The following is a 25,946-nucleotide window of genomic DNA, read 5'->3' on the forward strand; positions in this document are numbered from 1 at the left end:
CAATTTAGGCGCAAAAGGAAATTATAGAGACCCCAAGTACAGTATACATACGCAGGTGCTTCCGGACCCGGAGATAGGCATCAGCAAGAGACCCTTAGTCATACAGCGTTCAGCATGAAGACTGAAGACCAGCATTCGTGCACTCATATTTATACCCCCCCAGAATAAACAAGACAATAGGGAAGTCTGTTGCTGATATCATTGGTTCCCAGAGGAGAAGCATATGTTACAGCACATTTAACAGGCTGGTTCAAATAGACTCTCCCTGCCTCTAACAGCTGGGGATCTTTCTATTCACGCCCTCTATAACATCCTAACAGTTGTTCATGAAATAAAACATTTTGTTGCTTGTAGGTTCTGTGATCCATAACTTGAGAATGCACGATGCAATCTCCACACCGATCGTACCGGAATTCTGTTGAAAGAGTACACATCAGTACGGACCCAAACACTGCTTTCTTATCATGTACAGAACCTAAGTTATCAAATATCTTTATTTCACAGCATTTAAACTAACTGAACCAACTTAAATCATATACTTTAAAGCTTATTAAACCTTATGTGTGAATATGTAATGTGTGAGTATTCGGGGTTTGATATAAAGACGTATTAATGTGTGTATGAAGATGGGTGCGCTTGACTCTAACATCTTAGCAGCGTGACATGCTGGGCCAGATAGTTCTACATGTCCTCTGCTTTCCTGTGTTCAAAGGAAAGAAAACTCTTTATTCTCCTGGTCTCTTGTGTGAAAATGCAAAATATCCCAGCTACAAGAGACAGACCTAAGGTGACACTCTAGCCTTTGAAATCATGTCATTGCATGAAGCTTGCTAATGTATTCTAGCCAGACCACCCGTAGTGGACAAACACTGTGCTGGAAGTTTATCTACACAAGCCAGTTGTCACTTGGCCACTTGCTCTAATGCAATACTGTAGAGCCATTTCTGGAATATATCCTTTATAATACGTAAAGTAATGAAATAGGCTTTTAGTGAATCGCCGTAACCTATGGTGATGGTCACAGATGCATTCGCATGATGCTAATGGTATTATCGCCACATGTACTAAAATGTGAGTTTATCTAAACTGGCGCTTAGGCGGCCATTTCGCAAAATGGCGTCTTGCGGCCAGTCTCAAGATGGTATCGCTGCGATTCAATTTTAAACTGATCTTGTCTCAGCCAATAATCCAGCTTCGACATACCATAACTCTTATTTTAAGGGATATCAGGTAACGTCATTGGTCATTGTTCTCTCTTCTATCATTGGGTACAGACATCTGTATCTATAAAGACATCTGCGTGATCTCAGTTTTTTTTTTTTTCTCTCTAAATCTTTATCACAAACCTGCTGTGAAGATGTATTATATTTGTTTTAATAAACATAATCTAATCAAAATACTGGATGTTAACTCTACCCTCTATGAGTTATCAAACCAAAATATATGCATGGATCTGTAATTGTCTCATCAGAATGGCATGTGTATATCTTTCTGCACTTGTAACTCGTGTCATCTTTTGTCCCTGCAGGCTGCAATGATGATGTTTGAATTGGCCTGGATTATGTCTAAAGATTCAAATGACATGTTGTGGTAAGTTAGTAAACTATAGTGTGTACAGCCAAGACTATGATACTATTGCATTACTCACATGGTAGCACCTTTCTTATTTTTCAGCTTTTTAAAAATAAGGCCACAGATTAAGCATTGACAGAAGGCAGCAGTGTTATTGGTCTGACGTGTCCCTTTTTAGGAAGCAATTGAAATAGCATTTTTCAATTGTTTTTTTTTATTTTTACTCAGAAGAGGTACAGCTTGTGAATAGGAAGAATGTAGAGGGTGAAAAGGATATCACATCCATGGGCATTGAGTAGCTTAATTTTCGAGCATGTCATATGGGCCACTTGGAGACACTGTAAGTCAAGGGATAGATCTTAAGAAATTTAGATATCAGTGGTTAAAGCCTTTCACTCCACAGAATTATGGGATTGTTAAACTGATGGGTTTGTTCTGATTGAACCATAGGGCGCAAATTATGAGAAAAGTGGACTTGAGAGATTCTTATGAAAATGGATGGCTCTATATGAAACGGCTGTCAGAGCAGTTCTGGTCTGCTATATACATGAACTCTGCTACAGCTTAATCGGCAGCTCTTGAAGCCATTAAGTAAAGTTTCCTTATTAAATAAGGAATATGTGTGCAATAGAGATTAACAATGTTGACCCACTGTGTGGCAGGAATATCCAGTACGTGGCACCAAACATCAACAGCATAGGATATTTTCTATTTTGGAGACACAAAAGGTGTTTTGCTTTGTTTCCTTTTGAGGAGTAATTATAGTATACTGAGATTTGGCTGCCATTATATTTCAATGGCCCTTGAATGTATTTCACGTTTAGCCGCTTGTCCCGGTCTTTATAGTTGAGGAACTATTTAATTAAAGTTCTTGTGGGGGCATCTGTATACCAAGCTTATCCCCTGTAGTAATTAGTTTTGATACTTTTGTTTTATAATACTTTGAATAATATTGCCAGATTAGACACCAGTAACAGAGCTCTGGAAAACATGTCTGTGTCTCAGTTGTCTCATGGGATACTCATCAAAGGTGTTTTAGTAGATTTTAGAGATGGTGTTACCACATCTGTGGCTGTCCAGACGTTTTGAAACTACGGTGCCTATTCAATTTGAAGCGAAAAGTCCTGTACTCTTCGCATGCCGGACTTTTCGCCCACATTGCTGGTTTTCCATGCGAAAAAGTATCGCGCTTATCACTGTATTCAATTAGAAATCGTCGAGAACGGGACCCGGCGGATTCGGACCTGGCGAAAAGTGCTGTCAGATTTGAGGAAATCCGCCGGACACCCCCCCCAAAAGATGCATGGACATTGGGGATCACCATAGATACTCCCGAATAGGCTTGCTTAAGGTATTTGGGGTACTTAAATGCTCTCAATAGCGTCTTTGCAGAAGTGGTGAAGAATAGCATTTAGCAGTTTATTTTGCAGAAAATAAGTAGTCCCAGCAAATTTGGGGTACACGAAAATGGGTACTAGCATATTTTAAAGTTGCTAAAGTGAAGTCAAAGATCCACCTGCAGCAAGCACCTGCAAACTTAAAAACACCTGGGGCATCCTTGGGGACCCCTCGGAGTCTATTTTGCTAGTTTTTAATATTGTCCCCCAACTTTGGTCTTTTTTGCCCCCAAAATGAAAGTACTTTTTTGGGGTGATCTAAAGTATTTTTTAAACTTTTTTTTGACGCAGTTTACCTTTGGGGGACTGTCCCAAGGGTGCAGGTTTTTTTTCCAAAGTTTGCACCCCAAAACCCCAATTCTGCACTTTTTTCGACACCTAGTCATAGGAAAAACTTTATGGCCAATTCCATTGCATTGAGTTTCTGCACCGCGAAAAGACTCCGGAATTGAATACGGAGGAACTTTCGCATGGCGAAATGACGTCACTTGCGATACTTTATCACCGAAAACGACTTTTCAACGCTAATTCAATATTCCACTACAAGTCCCAGTATACCCTCCCACCAATCCGCTTGTAAAGCATGCTGGGACTTGTAGTTTCACAGCTGGAGAGCCACAGATTGGCCAGGCCTGCCCTAGTGCTTGAGAATGCCAAATCAGAATGGAATTCGAAAGCAAAGAGGTGCTCAAATTGCTAATGTTCATATAGGATTGGGCGTCAATGGATTGTTACATGTGCATTTTAGTTCTAATGCTTGCTTCTGGAATTACAGATTTCAGTTTATTAATCTGTGTGATTGGTGTTGCTGCATGTCTGTTCTTCACCTCTTCTGTTTATATGCAGTATATGATTTTATTCCCTCCAGGTGTGTGTGAAGGGGGGGTGTTTTTAAAAGATTGTTTGTTAGTATTTTAATAGGTGGGCTCTGTAAAAGATTGTGTGTTTGTATTTTAATAGGTGGGCTGTTATTGGTCTGACAGATCAGTGGGTTCAAGACAGAATCACTCAGTAAGTAATTGTTGTTGTGAATATGTTTGATTTCTCTCAGGATATATTTATTAATAACATATACAACAAACTATTGGGATACAAATACAGCATATCCCCCCCACGTCACTGGGTTACAAATACAGCATATCCCCCCCACGTCACTGGGTTACAAATACAGCATATCCCCCCCACGTCACTGGGTTACAAATACAGCATATCCCCCCCACGTCACTGGGTTACAAATACAGCATATCCCCCCCACGTCACTGGGTTACAAATACAGCATATCCCCCCCACGTCACTGGGTTACAAATACAGCATATCCCCCCCACGTCACTGGGTTACAAATACAGCATATCCCCCCCACGTCACTGGGTTACAAATACAGCATATCTCCCCCCACGTCACTGGGTTACAAATACAGCATATCTCCCCCCACGTCACTGGGTTACAAATACAGCATATCCCCCCCACGTCACTGGGTTACAAATACAGCATATCCCCCCCCACGTCACTGGGTTACAAATACAGCATATCCCCCCCCCCCCCCCACGTCACTGGGTTACAAATACAGCATACCCCCCCCCACGTCACTGGGTTACAATTACAGCATATCTCCACACTTTTTACTTGGATACAAGTACAGCATATCATCCCACATCACTGGGGTATAATACAGCATATCATCCCACATCACTGGGGTACAAATACAGCATATTCCCCATTTCACTGGGTTACAAAATTAGAGTTATGGTAGACTTGCGTTGATAACTCCTTTTCTTCAAAGTCCATAGGGCCCACAGGGCTACCATGGGGTAATGTGGTTGGAGAGATCCAGGCACCAAACAGTTAAAGCTTTCAGCTCCCAGGATGCCTCGGGTCCTCGTCCATATTTACCCCAGCCACAGGCCTTCAGTTTTGTAAACAAGCCTCAAGGCAGGAGAAGGAAAGAGAAGGGAGACCAATCATACAGCATAAACAATGAATTGGTGAAGCTGTAACCCCTCAACAATTAAAGAGAGCGCTGTGTATCTAACCAGATTATATGAATTTAAAAATGAAAATATGAAAAATTCAAATTCATATATGGTATTCCAAGATAATCAAGTAGAATTTAAAAATATAGCACATGGACAAATGCACAATAAAACACAATTAGTCACACAATTACAATATAAACTACAATAGGACAAATTAAACATATGTAGATCCAAGGATTTTGACGCGTTTCTCCGCCTCCAACTGGAATCAGCGGCTTCCTGCCTGAGTAAGCCGCTGATTCCAGTTGGAGGCGGAGAAACTTGTTACATTGTACCCAGCTTCTGATATCTATCGATTTATTTGATTCAGCACCCTAGGAACTATTAGTGGAATTGGATGAGGAGACCTTGGCCACTTATGGGTGTCTGATTCTAACACCAGGTTATTGTAATCTGACGACACAGTTAAGGTGCCATTCTTCACCTACAGCACATATACAACTGGGTCCATCCAAGAACTTGAAACAAGTACCTGGCTTATTGAAAATCGTGCAGTTGGTAGCTGGAACATTTCACACTATGTAGGGGATTTTCTGACACACAAAGAAAGGATTGGTCACGGAGGATATTCACCTGAGGAGAACATTGATTACAATCAAAGGGAATCCCTATCTACTAAATACCCAGGTGATGTAAGTGACCATCCTATTTAACATACAGCTGATTGAAAGTTACTAATCAGACTAACAATTCTTAAAGTCTACCTCTAAATGGGATGCAAGGAATATACTAATATAAAAGTGAATGGTATATACTAACAAATCCTAATAACAAAAAAGAACCTAAGAACTAAAGCTTCTTATATGAAGTATATTGTATCTATTCACCAAAATCCTCGGATCTACATATGTTTAATTTATCCTATTGTAGTTTACATTGTAATTGTGTGACTAATTGTGTTTTATTGTGCATTTGTCCATGTGCTATATTTTTAAATTCTACTTGATTATCATGGAATACCATATACGAATTTTCATTTTTAAATAAATCATTAATCTGGTTAGATACACAGCGGTCTCTGTAATTGTTGAGGGGTTACAGCTTCACCAATTCATTCTTTTTCGCTTGGTTTTAATGTCGACAATACTTTTTAGAGTGCAGCAGTGCATCTAACGTTTGTTACTGGTGAGACCCGCGCCCTTTGTTTTTTTTTTTGCTTTTACATATACCATAAACACTCACACAAGATGAGAGAATCCGTGACCGAAAGAAAATAAAATGTACCCAATGCAGCCAGGTGTGTCAGGGTGGGGATGTCCTAAAGCAGTTCCCCTAGGAATGGGGTACGCACCTGAGCAGAAAGGAGAACTCGTCGCCAAAAGGAAGCATCCTGAGAGGCAAAAGTATCAAAGGCATAGAACCTAAGAAAAGAAGACCACGTGGCTGCCTTGCACAATTGTTCAGCAGAGGCACCCCGACTAAAAGCCCACGATGGCCGTACAGACCGAGTAGAATGCGCTGTTACCTTGTTTGGGACGTGGAGATCAGCCTGTGTATACAGTCATGGCTAAAAGTTTGAGGATGACACAAGTATTGGTTTTCACAAAGTTTGCTGCTTGTGTTTTTAGACCTTTTTGTCAGATGTTACTATGGTATACTGAAGTAAAATTACAAGCATTTCATAAGTGTCAAAGGCTTTTATTGACATTTACATTAAGTTTATGCAGAGTGTCAATATTTGCAGTGTTGACCCTTCTTTTTCAAGACCTCTGCAATTCGCCCTGGCATGCTGTCAATCAACTTCTGGGCCACATACTGACTGATGGCCACCCATTCTTGCCTAATCAATACTTGGAGTTTGTTAGAAATTGTGGGTTTTTATTTGTCCGCCTCTTGAGGATTGACCACAAGTTCTCAATGGGATTAAGGTCTGGGGAGTTTCCTGGCCATGGACCCAACATTTTGATGTTTTGTTCCCCAGGCCACTTAGTTATCACTTTTGCCTTATGGCAAGGTGCTCCATCATGCTGGAAAAGGCATTGTTCATCACCAAACTGTTCTTGGATGGTTGGATAAGTTGCTCTTGGAGGATGTTTTGCTACCATTCTTTATTCATGGCTGTGTTTTTAGGCAAAATTGTGAGCGATCCCACTCCCTTGGCTGAGAAGCAACCTCACACATGAATGGTCTCAAAATGAGTTACTGCTGGCATGACACAGGACTGGTGGTAGCGCTCACCTTTCCTTCTCTGGACAAGCGGTTTTCCAGATGCCCCAAACAATCTGAAAGGAAATTCATCAGAGTAAATAACTTTACCCCAGTCCTCAGCAGTACAATCCCTGTACCTTTTGCAGAATATCAGTCTGTCCCTGATTTTTTTTTTTCCTGGAGAGAAGTGGCTTCTTCGCTGCCCTTCTTGACACCATGTCATCCTCCAAAAGTCTTTGTCCTGTGTCATGCCAACAGTAAAGCATTCTGACACCATTCAAGTGTGGGGTTGCTTCTCAGCCAAGGGAGCGGGATCACTCGCAATTTTGTCTAAGAACACAGCCATGAATAAAGAATGGTACCAAAACATCCTCCAAGAGCAACTTCTCCCAACCATCCAGTACCTGGGAAACCCTAAACACCTTAGGGTCACGCTTCCTGAGGGAACACAATTGACCAAAAGAATGCCTAACCCTGTAACAAATTCCGGCAGAGGCAGGCTTTCGTGTCCAATACATCGTTTGAATCACAGAGATGGAGAAACCTTTGGCTTTTAAGATGGAAAATTCAAGAGCCACGCCGTCAAAGCCAGACGAGGTAAGTTCGGACCTTGTGTTAACAGATCCTGGCATAGAGGAAGAGGATACAGACTGTCTATGGATAGATTCCGTATGTATGTGAACCAATGATGTCTGGGCCAAACCGGAGTCACTACTATTACTGTTCCACCTTCCTGCTTGAATTTCCTGAGGACCCTTGGGAGGAGGGAAATTGGAGGAAAGATACACCAGCTTGAAGTCTCATCTCACTGCCAGTACATCCACGAGTGCTGCTGGTGGGTCTCTGTACCTGAACCCGTACCTGGGGAACTTGTGGTTGTGACGTGATGCCATGAGGTCTATGTTTGGTAGACCCCATTTGTTCACCAAGAGCTGAAACACTCCCATGTGGAGAGACCATTCTCCGGCGTGTATGTCCTGACGACTTAGGAAGTCTGCTTCCCATGAGATGGCTGTAACATGACGTTCTGCCCAAATCGGAACATTTGTCACTTTCTTCCTGTCCGCATGACTTCGCGTACCTCCCTGATGATTGAGATAGTCCACTGTGGTCGCGCTGTCAGACTGGATCTGGACTGGCCTGCCCTGAAGCAGGTCCTGTGCTTTTGTATACTGCACGTAGCTCCAGAATGTTTATTGGCAAATGACTTAACTGATTTGTCCATCTTCCCTGAAAGGTGTGATGACCTGTCCCACCCCCCATCCGCGAAGACTGGCGTCCGTGGTGAGAAGCACCCAATTTGGAATCCAGAATGGTTGCCCTTTGTCCAGATGATCCTATTTCAGCCACCACAGGAGGGAGAGACGAACATCTGGATTGAGAAGGATCCTCTGGGACTTTATTAGATGATACTGTCCGCTCCACCTGGAGAGAATCAATTTTTGCAGAGGCCTGGAGTGAAACGGAGCATACCCCACTATGTCGAAGGTGGATACAGGTATTATTACCCCTGCCTGCAGCAGGGAATGAATCGCCTCCTGAAGGGCCACTTTTGCCGAACCTGATGGGGGAATTGTGCAAAAAACTTTTGGGAAGGATGCCTCTGGAAAGTGAGAGCAAATATCCCTGAGAGACCAGTTCTCGGACCCGGGCATCTGTTTTTTGATGCCAGCAATCCGTAAACTGAAGAAGCCGGCCCCCCACCCTGGGATCCCCCAGGAGGAGGCCCGCTCCATGAGGTCGAGGGTTTGTCGTCGGGCTTAGAAGCTGGACGTCTGGCCTGCCCAGACCTCTTAGTTTGTCGCCTGGTTGTCCTGCGAAAACTAGACTGCCTGGTGGAAGACTGTTCCTTGGCGCGTCCCTGAAAATGAAAAGACCAAATGAAAATTGCCTAGACTTCAGTGTAGCCGTAGATGGCAGACTTGCAGATTTTGAAGCTCCCAGAGTAGCTATTATCTAACTCTGCTCCAAAAAGAATATTTCCATAAAAAGGTAAGGCTACCAGAGCCTTCTGTGATTCCTGTATCAGCTTTCCAGGATCTTAACCAAAGGACCCTGCGCGCCAATACTGATGCTTTAGAAGCTAAAATTTCAGCATCTATTACAGCTCCTCCCAAATAGGAGGCCGATTCCCGTATGTGGGAGATATACAGTCAGGTGCATAAATATTGGGACATTGACAGAATTTTCATATTTTGGCCTCTATTCACCACCACAATGGCTTTGAAATGAAACAAACAAGATGTGCTTTAACTGCAGACTTTCAGATTTAATTTGAGGGTAATTTACATCCAAATCGGGTGAACGGTGTAGGAATTACAACAGTTTCTATATGTGCCTCCCACTTTTTAAGGGGCCAAAAGTAATGGGACTATCAACTCAAAAGCTATTTCATGGACAGGTGTGGGCTATTCCCTCGTTATTTCATTATCAATTACACAGCACAACATTGCTTGTTGCCGGTCAACGCTACAGGGATTTGCATCTGAAAACTAAAGGAGCCCCAATGGACACAGTCTCGGCCACGAGTGCACTCGGAAAGGACTAATCCTGAATGGCCCTTGCAATGTGGAACCTACAAAACGGATTAAGGTGCCACACCAACATAAGCAGTGGTATTAAAAATCCCTTTCACATCAATGTGATCAGATTTTTGTTTGCACTAAAATCATTGTCTCTGGTGCATATTTTCTGTATACCGTAGTCGGGACTTTATTTCCCTGCAGGCGATCCCTTTATGAGAGGAGACGGAATTAGCGGTGTTCCTTTGGGAATTTTATTTACTTCTCAATTTTAATCTTGTTTTTTTTTATCATTAAAGATTCTATGCATAAGGACTGAGACCTGCTAAAAATCCCTTTATCACTGGCTGCTGCTACATATGCATAAATCTAACCAGTTCGGCTGCTGATGTTCAATATTTAAATACAAGACTGGAGGATTTCCATTCTTATACTATACCCACTACAGGACAATATTGACACGAACTGACTACAGAGCTGCACATTACTGCAGATCTAACAATAAGGGTACACAGGTTCATCTTTCATGAATATGTATCAAGTGGTTTGCTATTTTTAATCACACACATTTCATATATATATTTTATTTTTCGTATGTAAATTACATTGCTTTTTATGTGTATATTTTTTATGTAAATTTGTTTCTTTTGGTTTTTTAATTTTCTTGCTTTTCTGGGTCTCCTTAATTGTTTATAAAGATTTTTATTGATTATTTTCAAGTTTTTCATTATTTGTAATTGTATTTTGTTTCTGGTTGATCCTTTGGTGGAATACTAATTATTCATTCTTTAAAACCTTTATATAAGTGTATTTTTCAGGCCTTCAGAGATGTACCTGATGTAAAAATGTCTTAAAACAATATTTTGATAATTTTCCTATCTATAGAATCCTTAAAAGAAGAATAGGCAGTGTAGCATTTCTGACTAAGTGCATCACGTGAGCATCCACAGTAGGAGGTACCTCCCACTTAGTACATTCAGAAGCTGGAAAAGGATACAACAATGTTAATCTTTTATGCACATAGAACCGTTTATCCGGGTTACCCCATGCCTCTTCCATAAGCTCAGTGAGCTGCTTAGATTTAGGAAACTCCGTTTTGACCACCTTCTGATGTTTAAACACTGGAGCCTTCTTACTAGGAGCTGGTTCATCATCCTGAATATCTAGGACTGATTTAACTGCGGTCACCAAAGAAGGAACATCCACTGTGGAGAGATCGTCTACCTCTCCCGTGCTAGACCCTGGAAAAGAACCCTGTGCATCATCTGCTTCGTCCGATGAATCTGTGTCTGAAGCCATATGCTGAGCTGACTGATAAAGAGACAACTTGTGTTTAGGCACCTTAGTATCTACCGGTCTGCTTGCAACCGCTGACTGAATCATACTCTGACTTCAGTGGGCATAAGCATCCATCCAGGAAGAATGTATAGGAGGTGTAAACATAGCATGCTGTGGGTACCCCATACAAGGAGGCATTATTGGAGTAGCTATACGATCAACAAACTGCTTCATAACCTGAGACCAGGAAGACACCCAAGATGGTTCTTGTACAGGGACTGGTATACTGGACTGGTGAGGTAACTCTTTATAACAGACAGCACACAAACAATCCTTAATCAAGTCCTGAGAGGTCAAGCCTGCTAAACAGGCTTTACATGAAATCAGTACGGTGGCCCCCTCCTCCTGATTGAATTTTACTTTTTGACATATCAATTTTAAAGATAACAATGTAATGTAATGTGACAACCTTCACAAATAACAAATGTGAAGTTTAAGAGAAAAACCCCTAACACCTGCCACATAGGGATGAGGAGAAAAACAGTGATAGTTATAACTGACAGAAATAAAAGGCAATATAAACACAGCAGCTAGCAAACAGTCACATACAATGCATATGCAATTTTTCTGAATCAACTACTCAGAACATGCTAGAGCACTATATACCTGACCCATGGGAGAGGTATACAGGGAGACTCAGCCAAAACCTGAGACCAACCTGCTACAGCTGCGCACAGATAATAGACGGTGAGTGTCTCGTATACACGAAGCGGGTATGAGGAACGACCAAGACACGCGAAAAGGGACTGGGTCGGGGGAGGAGCAGCTACCTCCCCATAGCTGCGTCAACTGACCGGGTACACTGGCCTCGTGGCAGCAGAAGCGTCTGCTGCCGATCCCTAGCGTCGGACGATAAGGCCCCGGTGGTTTAGTGAGGACGCGGAAGCTCCGGGTCCTGACTGCTGCGGCTTCCAGTGCGTCGCCTACGCCAGAAGCAAGGACTACCGTGCATGATTCCCCGTAAGCAAGGAATCTCCTTACCTGACATCTCCGTGTGTCCAGTTGCAGTTCGGGTCCCAGCATCGCTGCTAGTACGCTCAGCCGAGACCTGCCGGAATTGCCAGCTCTATTACTGGTGTTGAGGCCCGGCGGAGGTAGATGGAGTCGCAGTATATGCGCCTTAATTCAGACGCTCAGTACTGCCAATCCAAAAACAGAAAATAAAATAAAAGCTTAAGACTGCCTGAGCAGTCCCCTGTTACCAAGGTGTGTCTGAATCCTGCCACACCAAACGAACAACTGAAGGGCTGGAGTATGTATGGAGGAGGATCCGAGGCATCCTGGGAGCTGAAGCTTTAACTGTTTGGTGCCAGGATCTCTCCAACCACATTACCCCATGGGATCCCTATGGACCCTGAGGAAGAAAAACCGCATATTCCCCCACGTAACTGGGATACAAATACAGCATATCACCCCACTTCACTAGGTTACAAATACAGCATGTACCCCCACATCACTAGGTTACAAGTTCTTAGCGTGTAAAAGAAAATATTTAGGCTGTTCTCTGTTGCAGTGAAGTATGCGTGAGGGAAAACTTCTAGACTGTACACTAGGTTTATAAGGTTTGCTTTATAACTTAATACTTCAGTTCTGACAATCTTTTTGGCTCTGTTAGTATGAGTTAGTTAGGCTGAGAATACCAGCAGTTATTGGTCTGAACCTGGCATATTGGTTTCTGTCTCTCCATTTTCTTCTATCATTGACCAAATGAAGGAAGCACTTAATGATCCATTGCGCAGAGCAAAAAAAAACAAATTGGTTTCTCATGCATCTTATCAAATATTTAAATGTTCACATGCAAGAAGTACACACAAAACAACAAAAAGCCTAATTGACTTTGTTTTAAAGGATGAAATATGTAACTGATGTGGGTACTCTCCAACGCCATGTCTCCCGACACAACCACCGGAATGAAGATGAAGAAAATTCACTCTCCATTGACTGTATGAGGATTGCATTTGAGTATGAGTATCCTACAGTGTTTGACATCACTATTGTTTTATTTTTAGAGCAACTACCTTGAACCAGTTGGTTTCAGTGGGGCTGGTAAACTATTTACCTCTGATAGAAGTTACCAACAACACTAACTGTTGTAAATACATACACATTTGAGTTGTGTAGTATTATTATTACATTTTTGTTTATAAGGCGCCACACAAGTGTTTTGCAGCACCGTACATATGGCAGCAGTAGGACAGTACATGGTACACCGAACATTACATTCCAATACAGTAACCTAAGCATAAACATAGCACAAGTAACAGTTAGCACCACAAGGTGAAGGCTGTCATTGAAGTGCTAGAGAAGAGAGCTGTGAGAACCGGAGGGATAACTGCTCCTAGGAGCTTACAATCTAGAGTAATAGTCTTCTCCCAAGCCCCCTTAGTTTAACAGTTTATAATGGCCAATAAATTGTTTGAACACACAAGGACGTCATGCTGTATCTTGTAATCAAGAGGTAAAATTCAGAGACTTGTGTGACCTAATACACATTGGTGCGAGAATGTGGGGTGGTTTAAAATCAACATAAGGGTCAGACACACATCTACATTGCCCATACAGAAAATTCTCTGGCGCTATTATCCAGTTATTTCTTTAACCATGTGATGTCAGTGTGCGTCTATCTTTATATCAGCATTGGTCGTTGTATGAAAGCATCTGTAACTCATGCTATACAACCTCCAGTCTCAAACTGTGGTCTGTGCAAGGCCATAAAAGACTTCAAGAGTTTCTGGCTGATATGGGGTAAGTGCTCTTTCTGTTCTTGTATACAGTGCTAATTATAATTACATCAACATGGTACATACCATTTGCTATATGGGGTAGTAATCCCCCTTTTTCTTATTTGAAAGTGACTTACAAAAATATAGTCGCTGTGCAAAAATGTATCGACCAGGGGTCATGTTTTGTGGATGTCTATAATAGTGCAGGTGAGCTAATCTATTTTGCTGGGTCAGTATATATCCCACCTCCTTCCACCGACTGAAATCCTCAAAAGGGGAAACTTGAGGGTTGAGAACCACTGGGACATGCCTTCTTTATATTACAAGTTGCTACTGCTAGATAAGATATGTGGGCATATCTACTTGTTACTCATTCAGCAGAATCCCAATTAACTGGGCAGCAAAAAAAAATAAATGTGTGTGTGTGTATATATATATATATATATATATATATATATATATATATATATATATATATATAATCTTGCACAGTCTGCCGGCACTCAATCTGAGCAACTTGCTCCGGTGCACCTGATAAACAAAAATGTAATCCAGCAGAAGAAAGGGCACTCAGAGACAGCAATAGATACAAAAATCCGTGTATAACAGTTCAAACGTTTTCAGGGACACAGCCCCGTCATCAGGAACATCCACATACAGCCTGATGACGGGGCTGTGTCCCTGAAAACGTTTGAACTGTTATACTCGGATTTTTGTATCTATTGCTGTCTCTGAGTGCCCTTTCTTCTGCTGGATTATATATATATTATATTTTTTGAATCTGGTACTATAGAACATACTGTGCATGGTAATTTCCAGCGCTAACCCCTGTATGCTGTATTTCACTTTCTACTTTGGCTCCACAGAGTAGGTATTATACATTTATCTTTCAGTTAAAAAACTGATTTTGATTATCCAGACAGCCTTGCACTTGTTTAACTTTCTCTACATGGGAATAAGGGCTGCAACGTCAATATCGAGCTGGAAGAGAAGATCGTATGCATAAACTATATGAGTTTATTTAGGGCAATTCCACCTGTAACCGAATCAACTTTTACAGTAATTCAACTCTATTTCTTTAACAACTACCATCACTAATGTGAACAAATCAAAACACAACAGCCCACCTCATATACTGTATGATGCTATCAAAATAGCTTAAGTACGATCTTGTGTAAGTTAACTTTTATAAATCCGCCTACTTTCACATGGGTAGATGTACTAAGCCTTGGAGAGAGAGAAAGTACCAACCACCAATCGGCTCCTGTCATTTTTCAAACACAGCCTATAAAGTGACACAGGAGCTGATTGGTTGGTACACACTGATAGATATATTGCCTGTTCCAATTGAGGTGTCAAGCCCGGCTTATCAGGCAGACTATTGGAATGTGTGTGTATACTGTATACTTAACAATTGTCAGATATCTCAGCGGGTCGACCTAGTGTGTTCCCAGCTTTAGTACATCTCCAAAGTCCATAACTGAATCACCATTTATGAAACATGTTACTATGTGTTTGTGTGTACAAAAAATTGATATATTCAGCTCTCAGAATTGGCTCTGAATTTTCATAATTTTATTTCAAGATGGGGACTTCCAGAGGATACATCTACATAAATTTAGTAAAAGTGGAACAATTTGTGTAACCTGAGCACATTTTTTTTAATAAAGTAATGGAATCAGCATGCTGTGGTAACGGAATCAACAAGTGGGTAATGAGCATGGTAAAGTGTACTCATTACAATATGTGTGTTACCTACTAACTAATGCAACTTCTATTACTTATATTTCCTACTTTTGGGGGAATTCAATTGGACCAGATCTTTTTTTCAGGCAAATAAAATGGGATTATTCCGCTTGTATTGCCTTCGGGCAATTCAATTAGATCCCATCATATTGGCCCAAAAAAATATTTGCTTTCAGGTGAATACAAATAGGATCCGTGATAAGTTCACGGATCCTATATGTTAGCGCCAGCGCCTCCTCGAATACAGTCCGTTATCGGGCATTTTTATTGGAGCCTGCTGAGCTTCTGAAAAGAAATGGCGATAAGCAATGGCACTAAGAGGGGGGGGGGGATTGCCCGAGTCCAATGCCGCTCCCCCTACCTCACTCCCTGTCGCCCTCTGCACCCCCGTTGCCACCCTTACCTGTCAGCAGCCCAGCACACTGGGCTGCAGTGGGACCCTGGAGACTGCTACTAAGCAGCAGTCTCATCTCCCTGTGGGGGGGTATGGGGGAGCTATCACCCTGATTGCTCCCCACTTCGCAAAAGGAAACACAGCTGACCACTTTAGGGGCGGACTGTCATGTCATTAAGCCCACCCCATCAAGGCAAAATGCTGCAAATCGGTCTGTGGGGAGGGGGTGAAGCTAAAATTACGTGATTTGTGCAATGTAACCCTACCCTCTTTCTACGGACCCACGATTCTCTGCAATTATTAGCCCATCCTGTTCACTTCACTAGGAGGTGGATGGGATGCGAGAGATCCAGCCACTCTTCTGGGCCTGCAGGGGTAGTCCCCTGCATGCCCGGAAGAGTGGTTTCCGGGAGAGTAAGCAAATATGTTACATATAGGTACATTCACAAACAAAATCAAGACTTACCAAGTAGTACATTCATGAAATGTAGCCTTTACTGAGCCTTTGGAACAGGAGAACTAACATAATGTCCTCTGTTATGGTATTGGAGTGTTGCAACAACTCTAACTTCTGAACTATTGAATATGCCTCTTTACAAATTGAAATATGTAGGTAGAGTTAAAATTATATGCTGTAAATTCACCAAAAATATGTTGAGTGTGTTTGAGAATAATATCCAACACTCTGGTTCAGGATTATTTCAACAATTAGTCAGCACATGGTTCATTGCATCCTGTGGAATCAGTGACAGATCAGAGACGTGGTGGCACTTCCTCTTTACATCTACTTCCAGATCAAAGGAGCAACCTAGCGTGATCTGTTACCAGACATATGGTGATTCGGTTACCTCAGATTATAGCCTGGAAACAATGTAGTATAATTTCCTTTTACAAATGAGCTTGTATTTAGAAACTTTAATATTATACTGAATTTTGAGGTAATATCTCAAAATCTGAATAAATAATCAAACGTTACTGTTGTGTGTTTTTAGTTCAGCCATGTCATGAAGAGAGAATTATTTATGACCGATAAATTGCCTTATTTTCATTATATTGACACTAATGTTGAGAGATTATGTGATCATTTAATCAAACACGTATATTTTCATTGCTTTAAATGCAAATGAATATGAACGCCTGCCCATAATATTGTTTCATTCAGTGAATACTGATAGTTTAAAAAGCCCTAATGTGAAGTTTGAGTTCACAAATCAAAATAGTTTTCCTCTATTTGCGAAATAGAGAACTTCAACTGATTTAATAATGCAAACATCTTGTACCTTTTTGTTGACTTTTTTATGTTAAGTGGCAATGATTTGGATCTACAGATGGGTCCTTATACATCTTGGCTGCTGTCACGCTAAAAAGCCCCTCTCGATGCACCAGGTACCGTGAGACTTTGTTACTGCTGAGTGTCTTTGTTTTGCAGAAAATGCACACCAGCATACTGCTGATTAATTTTATTACTGTATAATTGTATATGTGTGCATCTGAGTCTCTGAATCTTTTCATTCTATGTTCCGTTCTCAGATGCACATAGATATACAAGTGTCACATATCAAATTAATCCGCACAATCTGCTGGTGTGTCCTAGTCGAATCGCATTGCGACATAGACGCACAAAAAAGACTCCCAACACTAGCAAAGTAGCGCGGGACCTGGAGGCTCACTCACGCCGGGCAAGTTGTACTTAGGATCCTTTATCAAGTTAGATCCAAAATCTTTATCCCATCAAATAGACTAACTCCATAGGTGTCATATCAAAAACAATGGACCGAACCCATCCCCTAGATGAAATGTGCAAAAAGTGCAGCCAGTAATTAACAAACTTCCCTCTTTGACTCTCCCCCTGCCTGTTGGGACAGGCTGCATCTGTTTGTGTGCTGTTAACTCTCTGCTGGCTGGGGTTGAGGTGGATGCGGTGGCCGGAATCCTCTTTCCGGTGGGGGAAGATCTATGTAAGTCCGTCCAGCCTTAGGTGCCAGGCGGTATAAGAAAAGTTTAGACAGGAGCATACATTAAAAAGGCCCTGGGGAGAACACTACATGTATTTGATTGCTATAGAATGCTTACTTCTTGCTTAGTATTGTTGTACCCTACAAATCTCCTCAGTCCAGCTATGTCCACTCACTTTATCTTTTAATAAAAATGATGTTATTGTTTTCAAGAATGCCTTTGAAGCAAGTGAAACAGAAATTTAACTCCATGGATATTTCCTTAAAGGAAAATCTCCGGGAAATGATAGAAGAATCTGCCAACAAATTTGGGTAAATATGTTTTTTATAATTTACAGGGCTTAAGCGATATGTGAAAGAAAATTTATGACAAACTCATGATGTCTTTCTTAAAGCTGCAAGAATACCTTTTTTGCGTTGATATAAACAAACAGCTCTCATTTTGGACCTGCGCTTAGATCTCCTGCCTTCTCCACATTCTCCGTTTGGACCTACAATTCAATTATTTAGATGCTGCGAGTCAAGTCTGTTTGTTTCGGCACATGCTCCTGTCTGTTTCTGAACCAGTGCAATGGTTCCTTTTATGTCCTTTCTTGTAGTCCGCTTTCCTTCTTGCCATCTCTGAGATAATTAATGGAGCCTTCAAAAGTTTACTAATGTGGCCATTATATAAATAACTGGTAATAAAAATATGCTCTCTGCTAATTACCTAAGAGATGTTAACTTCCCCCGTCAGTTTATCTTATAGCCTACAGGTGTCACTATAGCTATAGGTGTTCCTGAAGAGATTTACTCTATGACCAGAAACGTTGCATAAGCAACTTATTAAATGGAATTGAATAACTCCAAATATAATTCAAATAAAATCTCTCAGCATTCCAAAAGCTTTCATAGATACAAAACTAGGTAATGGGTGAGATAGCTTATTGATTATGAGGTACATACTATAATGGGAACATGTCAGCTCCTGTATCCCAGGAATAATATCTCCCAGATATTAAATGATTGCATAGTATAGTTCAGATCATCAGATAATGCAACATTTGGTAGAAATATATTTAAATGACTATTGTAAAGATATATGGTGAATTAAAAAGTCTTAAAGATCCCAGTAAATGTAATTAAAATATATAATGCATTGAATATAATAGCCAGGAAGTATTGATTTATAGTTATTTTTTTTTTTAGATTATTTTTATTTAGATAACTCCCCCCTTAATAAAATCAAATGTATATTTTGAATGTGTTCATCCCTTCCCCCCTTTCCTACTTGCTGAACGTAAAGGCCCTGTCAGTGAAGTCTACTGAAGTTCCCAGTGTGGTATCCACTGTCACCCATTGGCATCAAGGATCATTACAAAATAAAGTTCAGACTTCCAATACTACTTTGAATGCAGATACGCCGCCTTGTTCCCCAAGCATATTTTATGACGCATGCCCACTGCCTGAAGGGAGCTGTTTTGTGCATATGCCTCAGAATGCAAATTGTCGCCTAAAATGTCTTTCAAAGTCGATCCTACGTCCATGTAAGGGAAATCGTGACTTTTGCATATGTCACTTTTCTGTGCTTTTTATTATATTAGACAGACCATGCCTAGAAGTCCATATTTGCTGAGATGTGCAAAATATGATCCATTAAAACTACTGTATAGGACAAAGCTAGAGGTTTCTGAAAAATAATGTACTTTGCCATGAGAAAAATGCTGTGCCCTTTCCAATTTTAAATAAAAGCTCCTGTAAATGCAATATTTTATTGAATTAAAAATAAAAAAAGTTTCATGCACTTATTCAGCATTCATCAAAAAACACCCGCAATCTGATCAGCTCCTCTCAACAGATGGTGCTAACTTTGTAGCTCCTCTGACCCTGCTATCCATGAGTTCCCTAAGAGACCCAACTGCTTTTGTGCAAATTGAGTTGCTTGACCGCATTTGCTTAGTGATATTGCACATCTGTAGTTTTGGATGTGAGGGTTTCCGATTATATTTTAATATTTTCCTTGGCACGGGAGACTGGGAAGAAGCCTGGGCAGTGGAGGGCTTATCCAGCCAGCATTAGATAACAAATACAAGTGATGTTCAAATGTCATACTTTAAATGTGACTAGTTGGCAGACATTGTCGCACCTGCGAAAAGTCCCGTATGATCGCTCAAATGGTTAGTTTTTCGCTAATTACTGCTCGCCAGCTTGGGGGACTGCGAGTAGAAATGCCAGCGGCTGTGCACGCCCGAAAAGAGCATTAATTGAACTGCTCTTTCGAGTGCCTTTATAGTGGCCGCCAGCACACAACACACTTGAATTACCCCCCCTCCATAGAGGTGAGGAGCAGTGTTGTGTAAATGTTGCATTTCAGATAGTAAGCACAGAACAACCACAATCCTTTTTCATTATAAAAGCAATATTAATTCAATTCTGCCCTGTTGCCTAGAGATCCTCCACGTATCTTCCTTCTGTTTAATTGTGGAAGGCTGCATAGGGACTAAGGTTAATTGTAGGAGCTTAGTCTGTTCCTGTAGAATGTAGGTAGATAGAAGCCAGACGAGAGAATGACAAATGGCGCTATAGTGAAAGCTATGTGGTGGAACGCAGAGAGAGAGAGCATAGGACCTCCTCTTTGGTAGCTCTGGTGTGGCCTTCATGTCATGGATCAGAGAATGTGCTCTTTCTGTGATCTACATGGCAAGCCCTTGTTCTATGAATCATAAAGTAAATGACTATAGACAAAGGAAGTTGTTGGGGGAAAAAAAAAAATCTAGCAATACAAGATTGATTACATACTGCAAGTGTTTGGAATTCTAGGTAATTGGGAATGCATCATGAATATGTCAGTGTAAGATTGTGGAGTAATGGGTTGGTTGGTTATAGAGATTCTGCAGACAGAGTTTTGAATGGTCATAGTATAGTTACCTAGAAAAGAACCTGTTCCTGTAAGCGCAGTTTACAACATGGCTCCATTTAGAACAGACCTTTCTCTGCTTAGGGCCGTAATCAATTAGCTGCGATGAGCCGTTTTTGGCGAAAAGTTTCCGCCAATGACGTAATTTTGCTAGGTGAGAACTTATCCCCGTATTCAATCCCAAAGACTTTTCGCCAGTGCGAAAAGTCTGCGCTTTGTAACCAGCGGAAAAGATTTGCCTCTAAATACAGGTAAAAAAAAGTGCAGAATTGGGGGTTTGGGGTGCAAAGTTGCGGGAACACCCCTGCAACCTTGGGACAGTCCCCCAAAGGTAAACCGTGTTAAAAAAAAAACAAAAAAAAAAAACTTTAGATCACGCCAAAAAAGTTCAACGTTGGGGGACAAATTTAAAAACTAGAGAAATAGACTCCAGGGGGTCCCCCAAGTATGCCCCAGGTGTGTTTTTGATTGCAGGTGTTTCCTGAAGGTGCGTTTTTTAGAACCTCACTTTAGCGATTTTTAAACATGCTTACACCCATTTTCATGTACCCCAAATTTGCTGGCACTACTTATTTTTGCCCCAAAAAACCCTGCTAAATGCTATTCTTCACCACTTGTGCAAAGATGCTAAATAGCCGCTGTTGAAAGCATTTAAGCACAACAAATGCCTTCAGCAGGGCTATTCGGGGGTATCCATAGTGATCCCCCATGTCAGTGTATCTTTTGGGGGGTGTCAGGCTGATTTCCCAAAATCTGACAGCACTTTACGCCTGTTTGAGTTTCGCAGGGACGTGTTTTCGCGTCCTTTGGAATTGAATAGGGCGAAAAAGCGGCCGCGCGTATGATAAGTGTTTTCTCCAAAAACACGCAATGTAGATGGAAAGTCTGGCAGGCAAAGAGGACGGGACTTTTCACGGCTAATTGAATATGGCCCTTAGTCTGAGAGGGTTTCAAACAGTAGAAACTCCGAAAACAAATCTGAAGCATCCCTCCTTAAGCACATTCAGGCAAACCATGATTTCTATAATATTTATGTAATCTGCTAGGAGAATGAATAACAATTGCTTAATCTCCACACTTGACAGGGCATTGAGTGGACCAGGAGAAAACGTCTGCTGTAAAAACTCATCACTTAAATGTGTTGAGTGAGCCCTAAGTTCCCGGGACCTATTCAGTTACTTCTCACATAGCCCCAAGGCTGCACTTACTGTGCATTTCTGCTCATACTCTCCTGAGGTGCAATCAGAATCTGCGTTAAGTAGGACTTTGGAGCTAGTATTGACCTGAAAGCTGCATCACCCCTGGCACTTAGCCATGGGGCTGCAGCTTAATCCCTGCATTATTGCGGGAAAAAGTAATCTCTCATGGGAAGTAATTGAATAGCTCCCGTGCACTTAGCATAAAAGCTAAATTCCCGCAAAATAATTGTATCGCCCCTTAAGTGTTTTATGTTGCTACATGCTTTCTATATTGATTGTTCTCTCCTTCCTGACAGAATGAAAGACATCCGGGTGCAGACTTTCAGTGTGCAGTTTGGTTTTAAGAATAAATTTCTGGCCAGTGACATTGTATTTGCTGTCATTTCACTCTTGGAAAACACAGAGAAAGATGAGCATGGGACAGATAACTTCATCAAAGCTTTAGACAGCTTGTCTAGGTAACTTCTACTGTTTATATAGTTTTATTCTGGTAAACAAGTTTACCACAAATCGGAAATGCACTAAAAATTTCACCAAGTTTGTTTGTAAGGGGCATTGATGTATCAGTCATTTTGCATTGGGGATTACCTAATAGCAGCAGCTGATGGTAATTCTCTATTTTTAAAATGGTTAAGATTTTGTCTTATTTCCCTTTTAATCTTAGGAGCAACCTGGACAAACTGCACCTTGGTCTGGATCTTGCTAAGAAGCTATTACGTGCCATTCAACAGATTGTGGCGAGTTGCATTTGCACCAATCTCATTCTGTCGCAGGGCCCTTTCCTTTACTGTTACCTCATGGAGGTTCGTAGAAGACTCTCGTACAACAACTTTTTCGTTTTTACACCATGTGCCTATACGAGGCCCTAGTGTCCAGATTACAGTATTGCACATGGGTCTTCCTGGGCAGATGTTAATGATTACAGATTTCTTTTTTTAAACTGAGTAGTTTAGTTTTCAGAAACAAACCTAAAAAAACACAATGTAATAAAACAAAATTAAAATATCAGGGTAATACAATTGAGCAGAAAAAACAGCATATAATACAGAGATGTGGTAACATCAATACGGCACTGGGTAATTGCCACAACATCGTAGTATCAACATATTTACAAGAAATTGGTAGACATGGAAGTACCAAAGCATAGTATTGAATAACCCTAGCACCTCCACTATGGGTAAGTAAGGAATTACAGGAAATAAAAGCAGAAACCCAAAGAAAAGGAAAAAAAATGTCTGTCCTGGCTGTTGATTCAAACCGGTAATCAGAATGTGAGGACATCAGACCTATCGTCCAGCACTTTAGCAAACCTGGACTGTAGCAACCTCTGCCAAATATACGATTACATTTAGATTCAGCCTTGAGGGCAAAAAAATAAATATTTAAATTCATTGCACACCATGACATTGACAAGGGAGGCCCATTCCTGGAACTCTGGACCTGTAGTAGCCATATACGTACATGCAATGTATTCCTTGGCCAAGGAGCACAAATTTCAGAATATATAGTCGGTGTACCGGTCAATGGCATCTTCGGCCAGAGAACAGAGTATACAAACTGCTGGTGTGAGAACAGATTGAGAAGTGCTGGTAGAGGCAATCATTCTAATCACCGGTCCCCAGAAACTCTGAACCTGAGGGCATGTCCAAAGGATATGCCAAAAGGCACCCTGAGTGCACCCACACTTTGGACATTTAGCATCAGTACGACCCCCACATTTAAGAAGACGTTCAGGTGTGAGGTAAGTTCTGTGTACTATTAACAGTTGGATCTGTTGGAATCTTATAGATGTCATGGATTCTCTTGGACTTCCCAAGGCCATAGACCAAAAATCATCACACATCGGACCAACATCTTCTTCCCACAATAATGTAATAAAGGCATGGTAAATTACAAGAGTGATGAGCCGCCATTATATACGAATATAGAGCTTTCTTTTGGAACTAATAGATGACAAAAATAATTTAAGTGGGGAGTATTGTATATAGGGTGACGTCCCTGAAAATTGAGCTGTAAATAGCCATAAAATATCGTAGGGCGGAGCATATACTCCGTGCCTAACTGGGAGAATGACTTTAACACATTGCCATCATAGATATGCCCCTGCGTGGCTATACCTCTGCCACCCCAGAACACTCTAGCCTGAAGAGAGTATAGTTCAATGATTACCGATTTCTGACCACACAGGAAGCCAGTCAGTGACTGGGAAGTTTAGTAAGGCTTCTGTGTAGACACACAGCGCCCTGCAGTCACACAAGCAGTATTTTATTGTTTCAGCTGATTTCTTCCAGCACAGCTATCCCTATTGGAACAATGCATTAACACCCATTATTTTTACTATGAATACACATAATAGCACACCCACAAAGATATAAATATTCAAACACTAAATTGCTATTTAAGTATTTAATATTTAGCAATTTCAGCTATTAAATAATAGTTCATAGGTCAAATGGATGTTTGTGATGATAAAATATGAGAGAACCTTGGATTAATTACTGTAACAGACTTCTTCCGTACGATCAGTCTCAAACATAACCAATCCCCAATTTTTTTTAAATGTTTACAGTAATTTCCCAAGGAACCTGCTTGATCAGTATATTTGCTGCTAGTGGTTAATTGAACGTACCCTATTGTGTTACTAACAGGGGCTGGGTGAGTCTCCTAGAAACTGTTGAGTACTTAATATGGTCACCCTGTGGTTTTGTTAGTCAGGGTGGGGCAGGGATGGTCTTTATTTAAAAAAGTTTAATACCTTGTTTTAAAAACTAAATTGTTAAGAGTATTTCATCCTTCTTCCCTCACAAATGGGACAGCCAATTTCTAAAAGATATTACCAGGCAAAGTAATTTTTCTTACTTTGGCTCAATTCATTTTCTGCACTGCCCCAGACTGACACAAGATGAAGTAACTCCTATTTGCATGTTTTTAAAAGCATTAACTTTTAGCGAAGAGATAGGATAAATACCATTTCTGTACGTTCTACTTCGGCTATTATGTTGCTCAGTAAAATATTCTCTGGTTGATGGTAATATCCAAATATAGGTTTTATGTTTACTTGCTTTTTAAGCTGATAACTTGCAGCTATGAAAACTACTTTGCTTTTTATATGTACAGGGAACTCCGGATGTCAGGATGTTTTCCAGGCCTGTGTCCTTGTGTCTCCTCTGCAAATACTTGCTGAAATCGTTTGTCTGCTCTGTGAGTAATATTCTCTCTTCTCACACAACAATGTAGGCCATAGAAAGTCCTTATCTTGCTTTTGTCATGTAACACTATGAAATCAAGTAATACAGAACTGAACAACATATGTAATAATGTAACAATTTCTACAGCCTGATAGGTGTAATAGATGTTATGGGATCATTTATCCACAAATTCATTATGCAGGAAATTCCGAAATACAGAAAGCTACATTTTGTTGATTTTGCCATCTACACAAACACAATCACTTATATAGTTACTATGAGGAGCTCTGCAAAATGATTATAAGGGGGAATACCAGGGGCAATGTAGGGAAGAATAATGAAATGTGTGTTAGCAGATTTAAGGCATGGTACTGTACATTACAACTGTCCTCAGTGTTGTGAACAATTTATGAATAGAAATAATTTTGTGTGGATAAATGTATACATTATAACTAACAAACCGCCATCTGAGAGATTACATAATCCACCGTCTAGATCAGGAATACTGCAAGTAGGAAGATATTCTGTAAAAAATGTTGCACAGGCCCCCCCTTTCTGTGGAGAAAGGCACTCATTAATTTAGTAAGCCCAACCCACCACCAAAATGCATACATAAAATAGTGTGCCAGCTGCTGTAAAAAAAATGTGTATGTATATATGTGTGTGTGTTCTCTTCCACAGCCAAAAAACCTTACGGTTTCACATGTCCCATTAAGGCTGCTAAGACATGATCTGATAATTCACAAAACCTACTGAATTTGTGCCACACAAACTTCAAAAAGCAATGAAATTACGATCAGTAAGGCTGACGCCTTAATGGACGTGTTCCTTGCTT

General features: G+C 40.9%; 1 protein-coding gene across 1 annotated transcript in view; it reads left to right on the plus strand.

Annotated features, from left to right (window-relative positions):
• The window catches only part of CDC45 (cell division cycle 45), a 100,370-nt gene that overhangs the window by 59,508 nt on the left and 14,916 nt on the right, over positions 1 to 25,946 (plus strand). The window contains exons 8-15 of the mRNA XM_088476658.1: positions 1,529 to 1,590; positions 3,930 to 3,980; positions 12,859 to 12,978; positions 13,624 to 13,755; positions 18,042 to 18,140; positions 22,220 to 22,381; positions 22,588 to 22,726; positions 25,041 to 25,124. Of these exons, the coding sequence (XP_088332784.1) occupies positions 1,529 to 1,590; positions 3,930 to 3,980; positions 12,859 to 12,978; positions 13,624 to 13,755; positions 18,042 to 18,140; positions 22,220 to 22,381; positions 22,588 to 22,726; positions 25,041 to 25,124 (849 nt within the window). The remainder of the gene's footprint in view (positions 1 to 1,528; positions 1,591 to 3,929; positions 3,981 to 12,858; positions 12,979 to 13,623; positions 13,756 to 18,041; positions 18,141 to 22,219; positions 22,382 to 22,587; positions 22,727 to 25,040; positions 25,125 to 25,946) is intronic.

Source organism: Taudactylus pleione, unplaced genomic scaffold (assembly GCF_031769625.1).
Source record: "Taudactylus pleione unplaced genomic scaffold, aTauple2 ptg000191l, whole genome shotgun sequence".
NCBI lineage: Eukaryota > Metazoa > Chordata > Amphibia > Anura > Myobatrachidae > Taudactylus > Taudactylus pleione.